Below are 19,927 nucleotides of genomic sequence, written 5' to 3'. Positions count from 1 at the left end.
ACGCTTTTATTTACCTCCCGCTTTCTGCAGGTGCCCCCTGTTTTTTAAGACTCCTAGGAGAGTTTGCGCTGGAAGGGACCTTAAAGCTCATCTAGACAAGGTTGCTCCAAGCCCCGTCCAACCCGGCCGTGAACACTTCCAGGGATGGCGCAGCCACAGCTTCTCTGGACAACGTGTGCCGGGGCCTCCCCACTCTCACGGGGAAGAATTCTTTTCCCAGAATCCCATCTAATCCTGCCCTCTGCCAGTGTGAAGCCATTCCCCCTTGTTCTGTCACTGCAGTCCCTTGTAAACAGTCTCTCCTATCCAAGCCTTCTTGCTCCTCCCTGTTGTGTTGGAAAATTTGGAAGTTGATGTTGTGCCAGGTGGCACCAGCCAAGCCCTGACCCGGGTGCAGGACCTTGCGCTTGAGGTCTGAGGTCACTGGCTTTGTTCAGCCTGGAGGAGACTGAGCTCAGATCTCATGGGGGGCTGCAGCTTCCTGCCAAGGGGCAGCAGCGATTTCTGCTCCGTGTGACCAGGGACAGGACCCCAGGGAACGGCTGGAGCTGTGTCGGGGGAGGCTTAGGTTGGATATTAGGAAAAGCTTCTTCCCCCAGAGGGCGGTCGGCCACTGGAACAGGCTCCCCAGGGCAGTGGTCTTGGCCCCAAGGCTGCCAGAGCTCAAGGAGCGTTTGGACAACGCTCTCGGGCACTTGGTGGGATTGCTGGGCTGTCCTGTGCAAGGCCGGGAGCTGGACTGGACCATCCTTGTGGGTCCCTTCCAGCTCAGGATATTCTGTGATTCTAACTCTTTGGTTAACCCTTCCTCTCCCCACAAAGAGCTGGCAAAGCTGTTGGGGGTGGGGCAGAACAAGGGAAGCTGTTCTGCCTCTATGACACTGTTGCTGTCTCAATGACATTGTTGCTGCCTCTATGACATTGTTGCTGTCTCTATGACACAACAGTGGGAGCCCCAACATTCCGTCCCTGGAGACGCTCCAAGACGAGCGTCCAGACCCGGGTCCAGTCAACAGAACGGAGCGGCCGCCGAAGCTGACTGAGCATGGCCCTGTCAGCTCTGTGGCAGCGTTGTGTGAGCTGGAGCTCAGCCATAGCCCAGCTCCTGCAGCCATTCGTCTCTCGCGGAACCTCCTGCCCCACAGGTGAGGACAGACCCTGAGCCCGAAAGCCCCAGGACGCACGGCGGGGACAGTCACAGCCCTTGCTCCCCTGCCCCTTCCCCTCCTCCTCCTCAGTCCTCTGAGCGCCCGACACCCCCCGACTGGCATGTGACCTCCAGCGTTTGCCCTTTCTCGCAGGATCAGCCAACCTCGGCCAACAGCCTGGCCAGAAGCAGCAGCCCTTGCCAGCTCCCTCTGCCCCACCAGCAGGTATGGCGGTCCCATCTGCCTTGGCCCCTCGGCATTCCCGGCCCCCCCAGCCCCTCCAGCCCCCAGGCCTGCCCTGGCTCCTCCAGCCCTGCCGGCACCTCCAGCAGCCGCAGCACCCCTGTCCCCCTGCCAGCTGGGGCACCTTGGCTCAGCACGGCACGGCAAGCAGCCCTGGCATTGCCTGGGCCACCTCTGTTCAAGCAAGAGCTTTTTGAGATATTTTCCCAGGATCTTGGGGCCATCTCTGCCATTTTGCCGTCCCCCGTGCAACCCCATGGCCGTGGCACGGCAGCTTACCCCACAGGGATGGTCCCTCACGCAAGCTCCCGCTCAGAGCAGGGGGATGCCTGTGTTCGGGGCCGGCTCAGCGGGTGCCCCAGGAGACTCTCCCAGCCCCGAGCCCCCCCATCTCCCTTCTCCCCTGTGCCAATGGCTCCGAGCAGTGACTGCTCCAACCCCCACCCATATCTTCTGCTCCGCAGGGACACGGACTCAGCTGCCTCCACCAGCCCCCTTGGCAAGCAGCCAGGGCATTGCTCCTCCATCAGGCAATGCCCTGGGGGGGGCCCGGGGCTGCAGGAAGCCCCTGGTCCCAGTCCCACCAGTGCGGGACACCCAACAAGGCCCTACCAGCTCAGCCAACCCCTCAGGGACACCCCTGGGCCGTGGCAGCCCTCCAGACACCAGCGTCCCCATGGATTTGGACACCACCCCAGCTCTTGACATCAGTCTGGGCAGTGATGTCCCCATGGATGACGACAGCCCGTCAGGCTGCGACCTCTCGCTGGCCAGCGACGTCACCATGGACGAGGACAGTCCGTCAGGCCGTGACCTCTCCTTGGCCAGCGACGTCACCATGGACGAGGACAGTCCGTCAGGCCGTGACCTCTCCTTGGCCAGCGACGTCACCATGGATGAGGACAGCCCGTCAGGCCGTGACCTCTCCTTGGCCAGTGATGTCCCCATGGATGGTGGCTCCCCCTCAGGCAGTGATCACCTTGTGAGCTGTGACATCTCACTGAGCAGCGATGTCCCCATGGATGAGGACACCTTCCCGAGGGCTGACATCTCCCTGCCCAGTCACACCACTGCCAGCCACCCAGGCCCACTCCACGGCCAAGCCATCGGGGCCCATGGGGTGACTCCAGCCGGCGACACTGGGCTGCGTCGCAAGGTCCTGCCGAAAAGGACTCGGAGCCGCTTGCATTGCTCCCAGGGAGCCTTGGGCACCAGCCGGGATGATCGCAGCAGCGTCCCCATGCCCACGGACCATGCTGGCACCAGTGGCACCAGCCCCCAGCCCAAGAACACCTCGCTCTGCCCGCCCAAGAAGATGCCGCCCACTCACCGCAGTGTCCCCAAGACTTCCAGAGCCGTCCTGAGCCCGGGACACTGCAACGCGGGCGGCAACAAGCCTCAGGACCCTCAGCAGGGTGCGGGCACAGGCCTGCCACCGCCTCAGAGCAGCGTGCCACCAGGCAACATCGCTCTGCAAAGGCGGGGCACAAAGAGGAAGAGGGGCTCTGGGCCAAGCACTGGCAGCAAGTGCAAGGCTCCCGCAGCCAGGACTGGGGCAGGAGGTTGTTGAGGGACAGATCGTTTGGGGATCTGTCCCAGGGGGTGGGACAGATCGTTTGGGGATCTGTCCCAGGGGGTGGGACAGATCGTTTGGGGATCTGTCCCAGGGGGTGGGACAGATCGTTTGGGGATCTGTCCCAGGGGGAGGGACAGATCGTTTGGGGATCTGTCCCAGGGGGAGGGACAGATCGTTTGGGGATCTGTCCCAGGGAGAGGGATAGATCGTTTGGGGATCTGTCCCAGGGGGAGGGACAGATCGTTTGGGGATCTTATGTAGATAGAGGATGTAGGTAGAGACGTAGATGTAGATGAGGTGTAGATATTGATGACCGTTTTTTTCTGGTTATCAATAAAAGATTTTTTTTTATATTCCATAACCTGTCTGTGTCTGCATGGAATGGGGAGGGAGTGCCGGGTGGCAGCAGGAAATGGCACCAAGCAGGTCCACCAAGGCCCAAAGGGCTCCAAGGGCACCCAAAGGGCACTCCAGGCCTGAGTCAGTGCCGGAGGTGCAGGCATTCATGGAGGGTCCCCTTCCCCTGGGCAAGCAGCCCTTTGGCATGGGAGCCAGAACAGAGGGGTCCGTGCAGGACTCACGCACATGGCCCCACGCCGAAAGCAGCCCCGAGCACAGCCTGGGCACCGTCCTCCCACTCTGGGGCTTTAGAAGGCTGCTCCCACTGCTCCCACTGACCCCACCATGTCCCCAGTCATCCCACTGCAGCCCCAGACAGAGCTCCTGCAGGCTGCCCCGGGGCTGCACTGGACAGGGGCGGTAAGGGAGCGGGAAGAACGTGCTGGGAACCATATGCAGGGCCTCACACAAGTCCAGGGAGACGGCCTCTGTAGATCTCTGGGAGGGAGCACTTGGGATGTATCGAGCTCTGTCGGGGGGTGGACGGCGAGCCACTCGGGACTCGATGGGTCAGGATCAAAGGGCAGGCCGGGAATGGGGATGCTGCTGAGGGCACTGCGGGGACACCGCGGGCCTCCTGAGCAGCAGCAGCAGGATGGGGATGAGAGTTCTACAGGCAGCTTGAAGCAGCCTCAAAGTCACAGTCCCTGGCTCTCGTGGGGCATTCAACTACCCTGAGAGCAGCTGGAGAAGCAACGCAGCCAAGCACAAACAGTCCAGGAGCCTCCTGGAAGGCATGGGTGAAAACTTCCTGACCCAGGCGGTGGAACCTGCCACAAGGAATGCTGTGCTGCTCCACCTCATCCTAACACACAGGAAAGGCCTTGTTGGAGATGGGAAGGTAAGGGACAGCCTTGCCTGTCGAGACCACGGCACTGTGGTCTTCTGAAGGTCCAGGTATTGGGAGACACATAAATACCAGGAGGCAGAGGAGCTAACTACGAAGAATAAGCTTTTATTTCAATGAAACTTTTATATCAATATTCACTGAACAAACCTCAGTGAGGCCTCTCAACTCAGTGGAGGTCGCAGCCCCTTTTATCCCCTTTGCCCGGAGCGCTGCTCCCTCCCCAGCGTTTCTCCACTGGCTGACGTACTCCGGGGTTACCGGCTTCCCGACACGCCTGCTCTGTGTCCCCCATTATGTCCCTCGGAGGGGGCTGGGAAGGTCACTGGCACTTTTCAAAACGGAGGCCACAGCACACTTCAAAACGGAGGACGTGGCCACCTGAGACCTTCTCTGCTGCTGATCGGTCCCCCTGTCTCTGGGCAAAGGGCACCCCTTTGTAACCAACAATTGAACCACCAGTAACTTACTGCTTCTTACTGCGAACTGCAACTACCCTACAAACTTTGCAAGCACACTTTCTTCTTCCTAAGGGTGGAGTTGAGGACTGGGGGAGGACGAAGCAGGGCAGCATGGAAGATCAGAACCACGCACCTCCGGAGAGCTGACTTGAGCCTCCTCAGGGATCTTCTTCCTCCTTGCCTGATGCCCTTTTTCCCCTCACTCACTGCTCTAACCCCCCAACCTGATTTGCTGCACACCCTGTCTTCCTGAAACACCGCCCAGCTGGTCCTTCTCGATGGGCCGAGCTCCTTGTTTCCCTTTGCCCTTGTGCGAATGCCAGGGAATGGGAAACACCCTCATTTTTATGGTTGGGCTTTCGCTGCCCAGCCTCACTTTCTGCAACAGTTTCACAGTTTTCAATCTGGTTCTGTCCCTGTTTCTTTCAGTGCCCAGATTTTCTCCTTAGCAGCCAGCTGACATCCGTGCAGTCACTGTGCCCAGAACTGCCAGGAGAACTCCACAGGTTCAGAGGCTCAAGCGGGCAGAACCTATCTTGGATACAGCCTTGCCCGCTTTGAACATCGGATTCCACGTCAGGAGCCCGGTGCTGAGCACTCCTGAAGAACCCCCTTTTCTAGACCCAATCTCCAAGCACAACGGATCACAGCACACACCTAAAGTGCCTTTGACCGTCACCTGACAGAACCCCCTTCTTCTTGTCCACGCTTGTCTCCCCATGGAACGGAGAGCAGAAAAAGACTCTCCAGTGTAAGGCCAGAACTGCCAGGTTTACGGCAGAGGCAGAGAAATTGCCCAACCCTTGCCACCAGGATGGTGAGCTTGCTCCAGGATCCTTCCACCAGGCAGTTTTGGTTGCATTGTTTGGTTTTATGTCAACGTGCATCGCTTTCAGCAATGTTAACTTCCAATGCTGAGAAGTCACGGGATTAGTCCCCAGAATGAGGTGATGACCTTCGGTAACCAGAGTTTGACTTCGTATGGCCAACGCTTTTATTTACCTCCTGCTTTCTGCAGGTGCCCCCTGTTTTTCAAGACTCCTAGAAGAGTTTGTGCTGGAAGGGACCTGAAAGCTCATCTAGACAAGGTTGCTCCAAGCCTCGTCCAACCCGGCCGTGAACACTTCCAGGGATGGAAGGGGCAGCCACGGCTTCTCTGGACAACGTGTGCCGGGGCCTCACCACTCTCACGGGGAAGAATTTTTTTCCAGAATCCCATCTAATCCTGCCCTCTGCCAGTGTGAAGCCATTCCCCCTTGTTCTGTCACTGCAGTCCCTTGTAAATCGTCTCTCCTATCCAAGCCTTCTTGGTCCTCCCTGTTGTGTTGGAAAATTTGCAAGTTGATGTTGTGCCAGGTGGCACCAGCCAAGCCCTGACCCGGGTGCAGGACCTTGCGCTTGAGGTCTGAAGTCACTGGCTTTGTTCAGCCTGGAGGAGACCGAGCTCAGATCTCATGGGGGGCTGCAGCTTCCTGCCAAGGGGCAGCAGCAGCGATTTCTGCTCCGTGTGACCAGGGACAGGACCCCAGGGAACGGCTGGAGCTGTGTCGGGGGAGGCCTAGGTTGGATATTAGGAAAAGCTTCTTCCCCCAGAGGGTGGTCGGCCACTGGAACAGGCTCCCCAGGGCAGTGGTCTTGGCCCCAAGGCTGCCAGAGCTCAAGGAGCGTTTGGACAACGCTCTTGGTGGCACTTGGTGGGATTGCTGGGCTGTCCTGTGCAAGGCTGGGAGCTGGACTGGACCATCCTTGTGGGTCCCTTCCAGCTCAGGATATTCTGTGATTCTAACTCTTTGGTTAACCCTTCCTCTCCCCACAAAGAGCTGGCAAAGCTGTTGGGGGTGGGGCAGAACAAGGGAAGCGCCAGCACTGTTGCTGTCTCTATGACACAACAATGGGAGCCCCAACATTCCGTCCCTGGAGACGCTCCAAGAGGAGCGTCCAGACCGGGGTCCAGTCAACAGAACGGAGCGGCCGCCGAAGCTGACTGACCATGGCCCTGTCAGCTCTGTGGCAGCGTTGTGTGAGCTGGAGCTCAGCCATAGCCCAGCTCCTGCAGCCATTCGTCTCTCGCGGAACCTCCTGCCCCACAGGTGAGGACAGACCCTGAGCCCAAAAGCCCCCGGACGCACGGCGGGGACATTCACAGCCCTTGCTCCCCTGCCCGTTCCCCTCCTCCTCCTCAGTCCTCTGAGCGCCCAACACCCCCCGACTGGCATGTGACCTCCAGCATTTGCCCTTTCTCGCAGGATCAGCCAACCTCGGCCAACAGCCTGGGCAGAAGCAGCAGCCCTTGCCAGCTCCCTCTGCCCCACCAGCAGGTATGGCAGTCCCATCTGCCTTGGTCCCTCGGCATTCCCTGCCCCCCAGCCCCTCCAACCCCCAGGCCTGCCCTGGCTCCTCCAGCCCTGCTGGCACCTGCAGCAGCCACAGCACCCCTGTACCCCCGCCAGCTGGGGCACCTTGGCTCAGCACGGCACAGCGAGCAGACCTGGCATTGCCTGGGCCACCTCTGTTCAAGCAAGAGTTTTTAGAGATATTTTCCCAGGATCTTGGGGCCATTTCTGCCATTTTGCCGTCCCCTGTGCAACTCCATGGCCGTGGCACGGCAGCTCACCCCGCAGGGATGGTCCCTCACGCAAGCTGCCGCTCAGAGCAGGGGGATGCCTGTGTTCGGGGCCGGCTCAGCGGGTGCCCTAGGGGACTTTCTCAGCCCCGAGCCCCCCCATCTCCCTTCTCCCCTGTGCCAATGGCTCCGAGCAGTGACTGTTCCAACCCCCACCCATATCTTCTGCTCCGCAGGGACACGGACTCAGCTGCCTCCACCAGCCCCCTTGGCAAGCAGCCATGGCATTGCTCCTCCATCAGGCAATGCCCGGGGCTGCAGGAAGCCCCTGGCCCCAGTCCCACCAGTGCAGGACACCCAACACGGCCCTACCAGCTCAGCCAACCCCTCAGGGACACCCCTGGGCCGTGGCAGCCCTCCAGACACCAGCGTCCCCATGGATTTGGACACCACCCCAGCTCTTGACATCAGTCTGGGCAGTGATGTCCCCATGGATGACGACACCCCGTCAGGCTGCGACCTCTCGCTGGCCAGCGACGTCACCATGGACGAGGACAGCCCGTCAGGCCGTGACCTCTCCTTGGCCAGCGACGTCACCATGGACGAGGACAGCCCGTCAGGCCGTGACCTCTCCTTGGCCAGCGACGTCACCATGGACGAGGACAGCCCGTCAGGCCGTGACCTCTCGCTGGCCACTGACGTCCCCATGGATGGTGGCTCCCCCTCAGGCAGTGATCACCTTGTGAGCTGTGACATCTCAGTGAGCAGCGATGTCCCCATGGATGAGGACACCTTCCCGAGGGCTGACATCTCCCTGCCCAGTCACAGCACTGCCAGCCACCCAGGCCCACTCCACGGCCAAGCCATCGGGGCCCATGGGGTGACTCCAGCCAGCGACACTGGGCTGCGTCGCAAGGTCCTGCTGAAAGGGACTCGGAGCCACTTGCATCGCTCCCAGGGAGCCGTGGGCACCAGCCGGGATGATCGCAGCAGCGTCCCCGTGCCCACGGACCATGCTGGCACCAGTGGCACCAGCCCCCGGCCCAAGAACACCTCGCTCTGCCCGCCCAAGAAGATGCCGCCCACTGACTGCAGTGTCCCCAAGCCTTCCAGAGCCGTCCTGAGCACGGGACACTGCAACGCAGGCGGCATCAAGCCTCAGGACCCTCAGCAGGGTGCGGGCACAGGCCTGCCACCGCCTCAGAGCAGCGTGTCACCACGCAACAGTGCTCTGGAAAGGCGGGGCACAAAGAGGAAGAGGGGCTCTGGGCCAAGCACTGGGAGCAAGTGCAAGGCTCCTGCAGCCAGGGCTGGGGCAGGAAGTTGTTGAGGGACAGATCGTTTGGGGATCTGTCCCAGGGAGAGGGACAGATCGTTTGGGGATCTGTCCCAGGGGGAGGGACAGATCGTTTGGGGATCTGTCCCAGGGGGAGGGACAGATCGTTTGGGGATCTGTCCCAGGGGGAGGGACAGATCGTTTGGGGATCTGTCCCAGGGGGAGGGACAGATCGTTTGGGGATCTGTCCCAGGGAGAGGGATAGATCGTTTGGGGATCTATCCCAATCTGAGGGAGGGAGGGAGGGAGGGTGTTTATGTAGATAGAGATGTAGGTAGAGACGTAGATGTAGATGTAGGTGTAGATATTGATGACCGTTTTTTTCTGGTTATCAATAAAAGATTTTTTTTTATATTCCATAACCTGTCTGTGTCTGCATGGAATGGGGAGGGAGTGCCGGGTGGCAGCAGGAAATGGCACCAAGCAGGTCCACCAAGGCCCAAAGGGCTCCAAGGGCACCCAAAGGGCACTCCAGGCCTGAGTCAGTGCCGGAGGTGCAGGCATTCCTGGAGGGTCCCCTTCCCCTGGGCAAGCAGCCCTTTGGCATGGGAGCCAGAACAGAGGGGTCCGTGCAGGACTCACGCACATGGCCCCACGCCGAAAGCAGCCCCGAGCACAGCCTGGGCACCGTCCTCCCACTCTGGGGCTTTAGAAGGCTGCTCCCACTGCTCCCACTGACCCCACCATGTCCCCAGTCATCCCACTGCAGCCCCAGACAGAGCTCCTGCAGGCTGCCCCGGGGCTGCACTGGACAGGGGCGGTAAGGGAGCGGGAAGAACGTGCTGGGAACCATATGCAGGGCCTCACACAAGTCCAGGGAGACGGCCTCTGTAGATCTCTGGGAGGGAGCACTTGGGATGTATCGAGCTCTGTCGGGGGGTGGACGGCGAGCCACTCGGGACTCGATGGGTCAGGATCAAAGGGCAGGCCGGGAATGGGGATGCTGCTGAGGGCACTGCGGGGACACCGCGGGCCTCCTGAACAGCAGCAGCAGGATGGGGATGAGAGTTCTACAGGCAGCTTGAAGCAGCCTCAAAGTCACAGTCCCTGGCTCTCGTGGGGCATTCAACTACCCTGAGAGCAGCTGGAGAAGCAACGCAGCCAAGCACAAACAGTCCAGGAGCCTCCTGGAAGGCATGGGTGAAAACTTCCTGACCCAGGCGGTGGAACCTGCCACAAGGAATGCTGTGCTGCTCCACCTCATCCTAACACACAGGAAAGGCCTTGTTGGAGATGGGAAGGTAAGGGACAGCCTTGCCTGTCGAGACCACGGCACTGTGGTCTTCTGAAGGTCCAGGTATTGGGAGACACATAAATACCAGGAGGCAGAGGAGCTAACTACGAAGAATAAGCTTTTATTTCAATGAAACTTTTATATCAATATTCACTGAACAAACCTCAGTGAGGCCTCTCAACTCAGTGGAGGTCGCAGCCCCTTTTATCCCCTTTGCCCGGAGCGCTGCTCCCTCCCCAGCGTTTCTCCACTGGCTGACGTACTCCGGGGTTACCGGCTTCCCGACACGCCTGCTCTGTGTCCCCCATTATGTCCCTCGGAGGGGGCTGGGAAGGTCACTGGCACTTTTCAAAACGGAGGCCACAGCACACTTCAAAACGGAGGACGTGGCCACCTGAGACCTTCTCTGCTGCTGATCGGTCCCCCTGTCTCTGGGCAAAGGGCACCCCTTTGTAACCAACAATTGAACCACCAGTAACTTACTGCTTCTTACTGCGAACTGCAACTACCCTACAAACTTTGCAAGCACACTTTCTTCTTCCTAAGGGTGGAGTTGAGGACTGGGGGAGGACGAAGCAGGGCAGCATGGAAGATCAGAACCACGCACCTCCGGAGAGCTGACTTGAGCCTCCTCAGGGATCTTCTTCCTCCTTGCCTGATGCCCTTTTTCCCCTCACTCACTGCTCTAACCCCCCAACCTGATTTGCTGCACACCCTGTCTTCCTGAAACACCGCCCAGCTGGTCCTTCTCGATGGGCCGAGCTCCTTGTTTCCCTTTGCCCTTGTGCGAATGCCAGGGAATGGGAAACACCCTCATTTTTATGGTTGGGCTTTCGCTGCCCAGCCTCACTTTCTGCAACAGTTTCACAGTTTTCAATCTGGTTCTGTCCCTGTTTCTTTTAGTGCCCAGATTTTCTCCTTAGCAGCCAGCTGACATCCGTGCAGTCACTGTGCCCAGAACTGCCAGGAGAACTCCACAGGTTCAGAGGCTCAAGCGGGCAGAACCTATCTTGGATACAGCCTTGCCCGCTTTGAACATCGGATTCCACGTCAGGAGCCCGGTGCTGAGCACTCCTGAAGAACCCCCTTTTCTAGACCCAATCTCCAAGCACAACGGATCACAGCACACACCTAAAGTGCCTTTGACCGTCACCTGACAGAACCCCCTTCTTCTTGTCCACGCTTGTCTCCCCATGGAACGGAGAGCAGAAAAAGACTCTCCAGTGTAAGGCCAGAACTGCCAGGTTTACGGCAGAGGCAGAGAAATTGCCCAACCCTTGCCACCAGGATGGTGAGCTTGCTCCAGGATCCTTCCACCAGGCAGTTTTGGTTGCATTGTTTGGTTTTATGTCAACGTGCATCGCTTTCAGCAATGTTAACTTCCAATGCTGAGAAGTCACGGGATTAGTCCCCAGAATGAGGTGATGACCTTCGGTAACCAGAGTTTGACTTCGTATGGCCAACGCTTTTATTTACCTCCTGCTTTCTGCAGGTGCCCCCTGTTTTTCAAGACTCCTAGAAGAGTTTGTGCTGGAAGGGACCTGAAAGCTCATCTAGACAAGGTTGCTCCAAGCCTCGTCCAACCCGGCCGTGAACACTTCCAGGGATGGAAGGGGCAGCCACGGCTTCTCTGGACAACGTGTGCCGGGGCCTCACCACTCTCACGGGGAAGAATTTTTTTCCAGAATCCCATCTAATCCTGCCCTCTGCCAGTGTGAAGCCATTCCCCCTTGTTCTGTCACTGCAGTCCCTTGTAAATCGTCTCTCCTATCCAAGCCTTCTTGGTCCTCCCTGTTGTGTTGGAAAATTTGCAAGTTGATGTTGTGCCAGGTGGCACCAGCCAAGCCCTGACCCGGGTGCAGGACCTTGCGCTTGAGGTCTGAAGTCACTGGCTTTGTTCAGCCTGGAGGAGACTGAGCTCAGATCTCATGGGGGGCTGCAGCTTCCTGCCAAGGGGCAGCAGCAGCGATTTCTGCTCCGTGTGACCAGGGACAGGACCCCAGGGAACGGCTGGAGCTGTGTCGGGGGAGGCCTAGGTTGGATATTAGGAAAAGCTTCTTCCCCCAGAGGGTGGTCGGCCACTGGAACAGGCTCCCCAGGGCAGTGGTCTTGGCCCCAAGGCTGCCAGAGCTCAAGGAGCGTTTGGACAACGCTCTTGGTGGCACTTGGTGGGATTGCTGGGCTGTCCTGTGCAAGGCTGGGAGCTGGACTGGACCATCCTTGTGGGTCCCTTCCAGCTCAGGATATTCTGTGATTCTAACTCTTTGGTTAACCCTTCCTCTCCCCACAAAGAGCTGGCAAAGCTGTTGGGGGTGGGGCAGAACAAGGGAAGCGCCAGCACTGTTGCTGTCTCTATGACACAACAATGGGAGCCCCAACATTCCGTCCCTGGAGACGCTCCAAGAGGAGCGTCCAGACCGGGGTCCAGTCAACAGAACGGAGCGGCCGCCGAAGCTGACTGACCATGGCCCTGTCAGCTCTGTGGCAGCGTTGTGTGAGCTGGAGCTCAGCCATAGCCCAGCTCCTGCAGCCATTCGTCTCTCGCGGAACCTCCTGCCCCACAGGTGAGGACAGACCCTGAGCCCAAAAGCCCCCGGACGCACGGCGGGGACATTCACAGCCCTTGCTCCCCTGCCCGTTCCCCTCCTCCTCCTCAGTCCTCTGAGCGCCCAACACCCCCCGACTGGCATGTGACCTCCAGCATTTGCCCTTTCTCGCAGGATCAGCCAACCTCGGCCAACAGCCTGGGCAGAAGCAGCAGCCCTTGCCAGCTCCCTCTGCCCCACCAGCAGGTATGGCAGTCCCATCTGCCTTGGTCCCTCGGCATTCCCTGCCCCCCAGCCCCTCCAACCCCCAGGCCTGCCCTGGCTCCTCCAGCCCTGCTGGCACCTGCAGCAGCCACAGCACCCCTGTACCCCCGCCAGCTGGGGCACCTTGGCTCAGCACGGCACAGCGAGCAGACCTGGCATTGCCTGGGCCACCTCTGTTCAAGCAAGAGTTTTTAGAGATATTTTCCCAGGATCTTGGGGCCATTTCTGCCATTTTGCCGTCCCCTGTGCAACTCCATGGCCGTGGCACGGCAGCTCACCCCGCAGGGATGGTCCCTCACGCAAGCTGCCGCTCAGAGCAGGGGGATGCCTGTGTTCGGGGCCGGCTCAGCGGGTGCCCTAGGGGACTTTCTCAGCCCCGAGCCCCCCCATCTCCCTTCTCCCCTGTGCCAATGGCTCCGAGCAGTGACTGTTCCAACCCCCACCCATATCTTCTGCTCCGCAGGGACACGGACTCAGCTGCCTCCACCAGCCCCCTTGGCAAGCAGCCATGGCATTGCTCCTCCATCAGGCAATGCCCGGGGCTGCAGGAAGCCCCTGGCCCCAGTCCCACCAGTGCAGGACACCCAACACGGCCCTACCAGCTCAGCCAACCCCTCAGGGACACCCCTGGGCCGTGGCAGCCCTCCAGACACCAGCGTCCCCATGGATTTGGACACCACCCCAGCTCTTGACATCAGTCTGGGCAGTGATGTCCCCATGGATGACGACACCCCGTCAGGCTGCGACCTCTCGCTGGCCAGCGACGTCACCATGGACGAGGACAGCCCGTCAGGCCGTGCTGGCCAGCGACGTCACCATGGACGAGGACAGCCCGTCAGGCCGTGACCTCTCCTTGGCCAGCGACGTCACCATGGACGAGGACAGCCCGTCAGGCCGTGACCTCTCCTTGGCCAGCGACGTCACCATGGACGAGGACAGCCCGTCAGGCCGTGACCTCTCGCTGGCCACTGACGTCCCCATGGATGGTGGCTCCCCCTCAGGCAGTGATCACCTTGTGAGCTGTGACATCTCAGTGAGCAGCGATGTCCCCATGGATGAGGACACCTTCCCGAGGGCTGACATCTCCCTGCCCAGTCACAGCACTGCCAGCCACCCAGGCCCACTCCACGGCCAAGCCATCGGGGCCCATGGGGTGACTCCAGCCAGCGACACTGGGCTGCGTCGCAAGGTCCTGCTGAAAGGGACTCGGAGCCACTTGCATCGCTCCCAGGGAGCCGTGGGCACCAGCCGGGATGATCGCAGCAGCGTCCCCGTGCCCACGGACCATGCTGGCACCAGTGGCACCAGCCCCCGGCCCAAGAACACCTCGCTCTGCCCGCCCAAGAAGATGCCGCCCACTGACTGCAGTGTCCCCAAGCCTTCCAGAGCCGTCCTGAGCACGGGACACTGCAACGCAGGCGGCATCAAGCCTCAGGACCCTCAGCAGGGTGCGGGCACAGGCCTGCCACCGCCTCAGAGCAGCGTGTCACCACGCAACAGTGCTCTGGAAAGGCGGGGCACAAAGAGGAAGAGGGGCTCTGGGCCAAGCACTGGGAGCAAGTGCAAGGCTCCTGCAGCCAGGGCTGGGGCAGGAAGTTGTTGAGGGACAGATCGTTTGGGGATCTGTCCCAGGGAGAGGGACAGATCGTTTGGGGATCTGTCCCAGGGGGAGGGACAGATCGTTTGGGGATCTGTCCCAGGGGGAGGGACAGATCGTTTGGGGATCTGTCCCAGGGGGAGGGATAGATCGTTTGGGGATCTGTCCCAGGGGAGGGACAGATCGTTTGGGGATCTGTCCCAGGGAGAGGGATAGATCGTTTGGGGATCTATCCCAATCTGAGGGAGGGAGGGAGGGAGGGTGTTTATGTAGATAGAGATGTAGGTAGAGACGTAGATGTAGATGTAGGTGTAGATATTGATGACCGTTTTTTTCTGGTTATCAATAAAAGATTTTTTTTTATATTCCATAACCTGTCTGTGTCTGCATGGAATGGGGAGGGAGTGCCGGGTGGCAGCAGGAAATGGCACCAAGCAGGTCCACCAAGGCCCAAAGGGCTCCAAGGGCACCCAAAGGGCACTCCAGGCCTGAGTCAGTGCCGGAGGTGCAGGCATTCATGGAGGGTCCCCTTCCCCTGGGCAAGCAGCCCTTTGGCATGGGAGCCAGAACAGAGGGGTCCGTGCAGGACTCACGCACATGGCCCCACGCCGAAAGCAGCCCCGAGCACAGCCTGGGCACCGTCCTCCCACTCTGGGGCTTTAGAAGGCTGCTCCCACTGCTCCCACTGACCCCACCATGTCCCCAGTCATCCCACTGCAGCCCCAGACAGAGCTCCTGCAGGCTGCCCCGGGGCTGCACTGGACAGGGGCGGTAAGGGAGCGGGAAGAACGTGCTGGGAACCATATGCAGGGCCTCACACAAGTCCAGGGAGACGGCCTCTGTAGATCTCTGGGAGGGAGCACTTGGGATGTATCGAGCTCTGTCGGGGGGTGGACGGCGAGCCACTCGGGACTCGATGGGTCAGGATCAAAGGGCAGGCCGGGAATGGGGATGCTGCTGAGGGCACTGCGGGGACACCGCGGGCCTCCTGAGCAGCAGCAGCAGGATGGGGATGAGAGTTCTACAGGCAGCTTGAAGCAGCCTCAAAGTCACAGTCCCTGGCTCTCGTGGGGCATTCAACTACCCTGAGAGCAGCTGGAGAAGCAACGCAGCCAAGCACAAACAGTCCAGGAGCCTCCTGGAAGGCATGGGTGAAAACTTCCTGACCCAGGCGGTGGAACCTGCCACAAGGAATGCTGTGCTGCTCCACCTCATCCTAACACACAGGAAAGGCCTTGTTGGAGATGGGAAGGTAAGGGACAGCCTTGCCTGTCGAGACCACGGCACTGTGGTCTTCTGAAGGTCCAGGTATTGGGAGACACATAAATACCAGGAGGCAGAGGAGCTAACTACGAAGAATAAGCTTTTATTTCAATGAAACTTTTATATCAATATTCACTGAACAAACCTCAGTGAGGCCTCTCAACTCAGTGGAGGTCGCAGCCCCTTTTATCCCCTTTGCCCGGAGCGCTGCTCCCTCCCCAGCGTTTCTCCACTGGCTGACGTACTCCGGGGTTACCGGCTTCCCGACACGCCTGCTCTGTGTCCCCCATTATGTCCCTCGGAGGGGGCTGGGAAGGTCACTGGCACTTTTCAAAACGGAGGCCACAGCACACTTCAAAACGGAGGACGTGGCCACCTGAGACCTTCTCTGCTGCTGATCGGTCCCCCTGTCTCTGGGCAAAGGGCACCCCTTTGTAACCAACAATTGAACCACCAGTAACTTACTGCTTCTTACTGCGAACTGCAACTACCCTACAAACTTTGCAAGCACACTTTCTTCTTCCTAAGGGTGGAGTTGAGGACTGGGGGAGGACGAAGCAGGGCAGCATGGAAGATCAGAACCACGCACCTCCGGAGAGCTGACTTGAGCCTCCTCAGGGATCTTCTTCCTCCTTGCCTGATGCCCTTTTTCCCCTCACTCACTGCTCTAACCCCCCAACCTGATTTGCTGCACACCCTGTCTTCCTGAAACACCGCCCAGCTGGTCCTTCTCGATGGGCCGAGCTCCTTGTTTCCCTTTGCCCTTGTGCGAATACCAGGGAATGGGAAACACCCTCATTTTTATGGTTGGGCTTTCGCTGCCCAGCCTCACTTTCTGCAACAGTTTCACAGTTTTCAATCTGGTTCTGTCCCTGTTTCTTTTAGTGCCCAGATTTTCTCCTTAGCAGCCAGCTGACATCCGTGCAGTCACTGTGCCCAGAACTGCCAGGAGAACTCCACAGGTTCAGAGGCTCAAGCGGGCAGAACCTATCTTGGATACAGCCTTGCCCGCTTTGAACATCGGATTCCACGTCAGGAGCCCGGTGCTGAGCACTCCTGAAGAACCCCCTTTTCTAGACCCAATCTCCAAGCACAACGGATCACAGCACACACCTAAAGTGCCTTTGACCGTCACCTGACAGAACCCCCTTCTTCTTGTCCACGCTTGTCTCCCCATGGAACGGAGAGCAGAAAAAGACTCTCCAGTGTAAGGCCAGAACTGCCAGGTTTACGGCAGAGGCAGAGAAATTGCCCAACCCTTGCCACCAGGATGGTGAGCTTGCTCCAGGATCCTTCCACCAGGCAGTTTTGGTTGCATTGTTTGGTTTTATGTCAACGTGCATCGCTTTCAGCAATGTTAACTTCCAATGCTGAGAAGTCACGGGATTAGTCCCCAGAATGAGGTGATGACCTTCGGTAACCAGAGTTTGACTTCGTATGGCCAACGCTTTTATTTACCTCCTGCTTTCTGCAGGTGCCCCCTGTTTTTCAAGACTCCTAGAAGAGTTTGTGCTGGAAGGGACCTGAAAGCTCATCTAGACAAGGTTGCTCCAAGCCTCGTCCAACCCGGCCGTGAACACTTCCAGGGATGGAAGGGGCAGCCACGGCTTCTCTGGACAACGTGTGCCGGGGCCTCACCACTCTCACGGGGAAGAATTTTTTTCCAGAATCCCATCTAATCCTGCCCTCTGCCAGTGTGAAGCCATTCCCCCTTGTTCTGTCACTGCAGTCCCTTGTAAATCGTCTCTCCTATCCAAGCCTTCTTGGTCCTCCCTGTTGTGTTGGAAAATTTGCAAGTTGATGTTGTGCCAGGTGGCACCAGCCAAGCCCTGACCCGGGTGCAGGACCTTGCGCTTGAGGTCTGAAGTCACTGGCTTTGTTCAGCCTGGAGGAGACTGAGCTCAGATCTCATGGGGGGCTGCAGCTTCCTGCCAAGGGGCAGCAGCAGCGATTTCTGCTCCGTGTGACCAGGGACAGGACCCCAGGGAACGGCTGGAGCTGTGTCGGGGGAGGCCTAGGTTGGATATTAGGAAAAGCTTCTTCCCCCAGAGGGTGGTCGGCCACTGGAACAGGCTCCCCAGGGCAGTGGTCTTGGCCCCAAGGCTGCCAGAGCTCAAGGAGCGTTTGGACAACGCTCTTGGTGGCACTTGGTGGGATTGCTGGGCTGTCCTGTGCAAGGCTGGGAGCTGGACTGGACCATCCTTGTGGGTCCCTTCCAGCTCAGGATATTCTGTGATTCTAACTCTTTGGTTAACCCTTCCTCTCCCCACAAAGAGCTGGCAAAGCTGTTGGGGGTGGGGCAGAACAAGGGAAGCGCCAGCACTGTTGCTGTCTCTATGACACAACAATGGGAGCCCCAACATTCCGTCCCTGGAGACGCTCCAAGAGGAGCGTCCAGACCGGGGTCCAGTCAACAGAACGGAGCGGCCGCCGAAGCTGACTGACCATGGCCCTGTCAGCTCTGTGGCAGCGTTGTGTGAGCTGGAGCTCAGCCATAGCCCAGCTCCTGCAGCCATTCGTCTCTCGCGGAACCTCCTGCCCCACAGGTGAGGACAGACCCTGAGCCCAAAAGCCCCCGGACGCACGGCGGGGACATTCACAGCCCTTGCTCCCCTGCCCGTTCCCCTCCTCCTCCTCAGTCCTCTGAGCACCCAACACCCCCCGACTGGCATGTGACCTCCAGCATTTGCCCTTTCTCGCAGGATCAGCCAACCTCGGCCAACAGCCTGGGCAGAAGCAGCAGCCCTTGCCAGCTCCCTCTGCCCCACCAGCAGGTATGGCAGTCCCATCTGCCTTGGTCCCTCGGCATTCCCTGTCCCCCAGCCCCTCCAACCCCCAGGCCTGCCCTGGCTCCTCCAGCCCTGCTGGCACCTGCAGCAGCCACAGCACCCCTGTACCCCCGCCAGCTGGGGCACCTTGGCTCAGCACGGCACAGCGAGCAGACCTGGCATTGCCTGGGCCACCTCTGTTCAAGCAAGAGTTTTTAGAGATATTTTCCCAGGATCTTGGGGCCATTTCTGCCATTTTGCCGTCCCCTGTGCAACTCCATGGCCGTGGCACGGCAGCTCACCCCGCAGGGATGGTCCCTCACGCAAGCTGCCGCTCAGAGCAGGGGGATGCCTGTGTTCGGGGCCGGCTCAGCGGGTGCCCTAGGGGACTTTCTCAGCCCCGAGCCCCCCCATCTCCCTTCTCCCCTGTGCCAATGGCTCCGAGCAGTGACTGTTCCAACCCCCACCCATATCTTCTGCTCCGCAGGGACACGGACTCAGCTGCCTCCACCAGCCCCCTTGGCAAGCAGCCATGGCATTGCTCCTCCATCAGGCAATGCCCGGGGCTGCAGGAAGCCCCTGGCCCCAGTCCCACCAGTGCAGGACACCCAACACGGCCCTACCAGCTCAGCCAACCCCTCAGGGACACCCCTGGGCCGTGGCAGCCCTCCAGACACCAGCGTCCCCATGGATTTGGACACCACCCCAGCTCTTGACATCAGTCTGGGCAGTGATGTCCCCATGGATGACGACACCCCGTCAGGCTGCGACCTCTCGCTGGCCAGCGACGTCACCATGGACGAGGACAGCCCGTCAGGCCGTGACCTCTCCTTCCTTGGCCAGCGACGTCACCATGGACGAGGACAGCCCGTCAGGCCGTGACCTCTCCTTGGCCAGCGACGTCACCATGGACGAGGACAGCCCGTCAGGCCGTGACCTCTCGCTGGCCACTGACGTCCCCATGGATGGTGGCTCCCCCTCAGGCAGTGATCACCTTGTGAGCTGTGACATCTCAGTGAGCAGCGATGTCCCCATGGATGAGGACACCTTCCCGAGGGCTGACATCTCCCTGCCCAGTCACAGCACTGCCAGCCACCCAGGCCCACTCCACGGCCAAGCCATCGGGGCCCATGGGGTGACTCCAGCCAGCGACACTGGGCTGCGTCGCAAGGTCCTGCTGAAAGGGACTCGGAGCCACTTGCATCGCTCCCAGGGAGCCGTGGGCACCAGCCGGGATGATCGCAGCAGCGTCCCCGTGCCCACGGACCATGCTGGCACCAGTGGCACCAGCCCCCGGCCCAAGAACACCTCGCTCTGCCCGCCCAAGAAGATGCCGCCCACTGACTGCAGTGTCCCCAAGCCTTCCAGAGCCGTCCTGAGCACGGGACACTGCAACGCAGGCGGCATCAAGCCTCAGGACCCTCAGCAGGGTGCGGGCACAGGCCTGCCACCGCCTCAGAGCAGCGTGTCACCACGCAACAGTGCTCTGGAAAGGCGGGGCACAAAGAGGAAGAGGGGCTCTGGGCCAAGCACTGGGAGCAAGTGCAAGGCTCCTGCAGCCAGGGCTGGGGCAGGAAGTTGTTGAGGGACAGATCGTTTGGGGATCTGTCCCAGGGGGAGGGACAGATCGTTTGGGGATCTGTCCCAGGGGGTGGGACAGATCGTTTGGGGATCTGTCCCAG

At 59.9% G+C, this 19,927-nt stretch overlaps 3 protein-coding genes across 9 annotated transcripts; all 3 read left to right on the top strand.

Annotated features, from left to right (window-relative positions):
• The first annotated feature begins 1,018 nt into the window (after positions 1-1,018).
• Positions 1,019-14,251, top strand: LOC113995367 (cell surface glycoprotein 1-like). Of its 6 annotated transcripts, none has more exons than XM_039387021.1 (4): positions 1,019-1,145; positions 1,302-1,373; positions 1,856-2,184; positions 13,444-14,251. In XM_039387021.1, exons 1-4 carry the CDS (start codon positions 1,046-1,048, stop codon positions 14,218-14,220), a joined length of 1,278 nt encoding a protein of 425 aa, XP_039242955.1. In that variant the 5' UTR covers positions 1,019-1,045; the 3' UTR covers positions 14,221-14,251. The 6 variants fall into 6 exon arrangements, with proteins under 6 accessions (XP_039242955.1, XP_039242954.1, XP_039242953.1 ...); XM_039387020.1 differs by having other exon boundaries at positions 1,856-2,197; positions 13,457-14,251; XM_039387019.1 differs by having other exon boundaries at positions 1,856-2,238.
• On the top strand, positions 6,559-8,598 carry LOC113995362 (cell surface glycoprotein 1-like). The gene is made up of 3 exons (XM_027748329.2): positions 6,559-6,764; positions 6,921-6,992; positions 7,474-8,598. Exons 1-3 carry the CDS (start codon positions 6,665-6,667, stop codon positions 8,565-8,567), a joined length of 1,266 nt encoding a protein of 421 aa, XP_027604130.1. The 5' UTR covers positions 6,559-6,664; the 3' UTR covers positions 8,568-8,598.
• Positions 14,252-17,815: 3,564 nt separating the features above from the next.
• Positions 17,816-19,861, top strand: LOC113998207 (cell surface glycoprotein 1-like). Of its 2 annotated transcripts, none has more exons than XM_039387017.1 (4): positions 17,816-18,023; positions 18,180-18,251; positions 18,733-19,049; positions 19,108-19,861. In XM_039387017.1, exons 1-4 carry the CDS (start codon positions 17,924-17,926, stop codon positions 19,828-19,830), a joined length of 1,212 nt encoding a protein of 403 aa, XP_039242951.1. In that variant the 5' UTR covers positions 17,816-17,923; the 3' UTR covers positions 19,831-19,861. The 2 variants fall into 2 exon arrangements, with proteins under 2 accessions (XP_039242951.1, XP_039242950.1); XM_039387016.1 differs by having other exon boundaries at positions 17,817-18,023; positions 18,733-19,062; positions 19,121-19,861.
• The last annotated feature ends 66 nt before the right edge of the window (positions 19,862-19,927 follow it).

Source organism: Pipra filicauda, unplaced genomic scaffold, assembly GCF_003945595.2.
Source record: "Pipra filicauda isolate LSUMZ 115617 unplaced genomic scaffold, ASM394559v2 scaffold522_size368575_pilon, whole genome shotgun sequence".
NCBI lineage: Eukaryota > Metazoa > Chordata > Aves > Passeriformes > Pipridae > Pipra > Pipra filicauda.
Note: the sequence above shows the minus strand (reverse complement) of the source record. Positions and strands in the feature narration are given on the sequence as shown.

Excerpts from the sequence above, each read along its gene's own strand:
- LOC113995367 (XM_039387019.1), top strand. The coding sequence starts at position 1,046 with ATGGCCCTGTCAGCTCTGTGGCAGCGTTGTGTGAGCTGGAGCTCAGCC. Across the intron at positions 1,374-1,855 it reads TCCCTCTGCCCCACCAGCAG|GGACACGGACTCAGCTGCCT; the intron begins GTATGGCGGTCC and ends TCTGCTCCGCAG. Across the intron at positions 2,239-13,443 it reads GCGACGTCACCATGGACGAG|GACAGCCCGTCAGGCCGTGA; the intron begins GACAGTCCGTCA and ends ACCATGGACGAG.
- LOC113995362 (XM_027748329.2), top strand. The coding sequence starts at position 6,665 with ATGGCCCTGTCAGCTCTGTGGCAGCGTTGTGTGAGCTGGAGCTCAGCC. Across the intron at positions 6,765-6,920 it reads CGGAACCTCCTGCCCCACAG|GATCAGCCAACCTCGGCCAA; the intron begins GTGAGGACAGAC and ends CCTTTCTCGCAG. Across the intron at positions 6,993-7,473 it reads TCCCTCTGCCCCACCAGCAG|GGACACGGACTCAGCTGCCT; the intron begins GTATGGCAGTCC and ends TCTGCTCCGCAG.
- LOC113998207 (XM_039387017.1), top strand. The coding sequence starts at position 17,924 with ATGGCCCTGTCAGCTCTGTGGCAGCGTTGTGTGAGCTGGAGCTCAGCC. Across the intron at positions 18,252-18,732 it reads TCCCTCTGCCCCACCAGCAG|GGACACGGACTCAGCTGCCT; the intron begins GTATGGCAGTCC and ends TCTGCTCCGCAG. Across the intron at positions 19,050-19,107 it reads GCGACGTCACCATGGACGAG|GACAGCCCGTCAGGCCGTGA; the intron begins GACAGCCCGTCA and ends ACCATGGACGAG.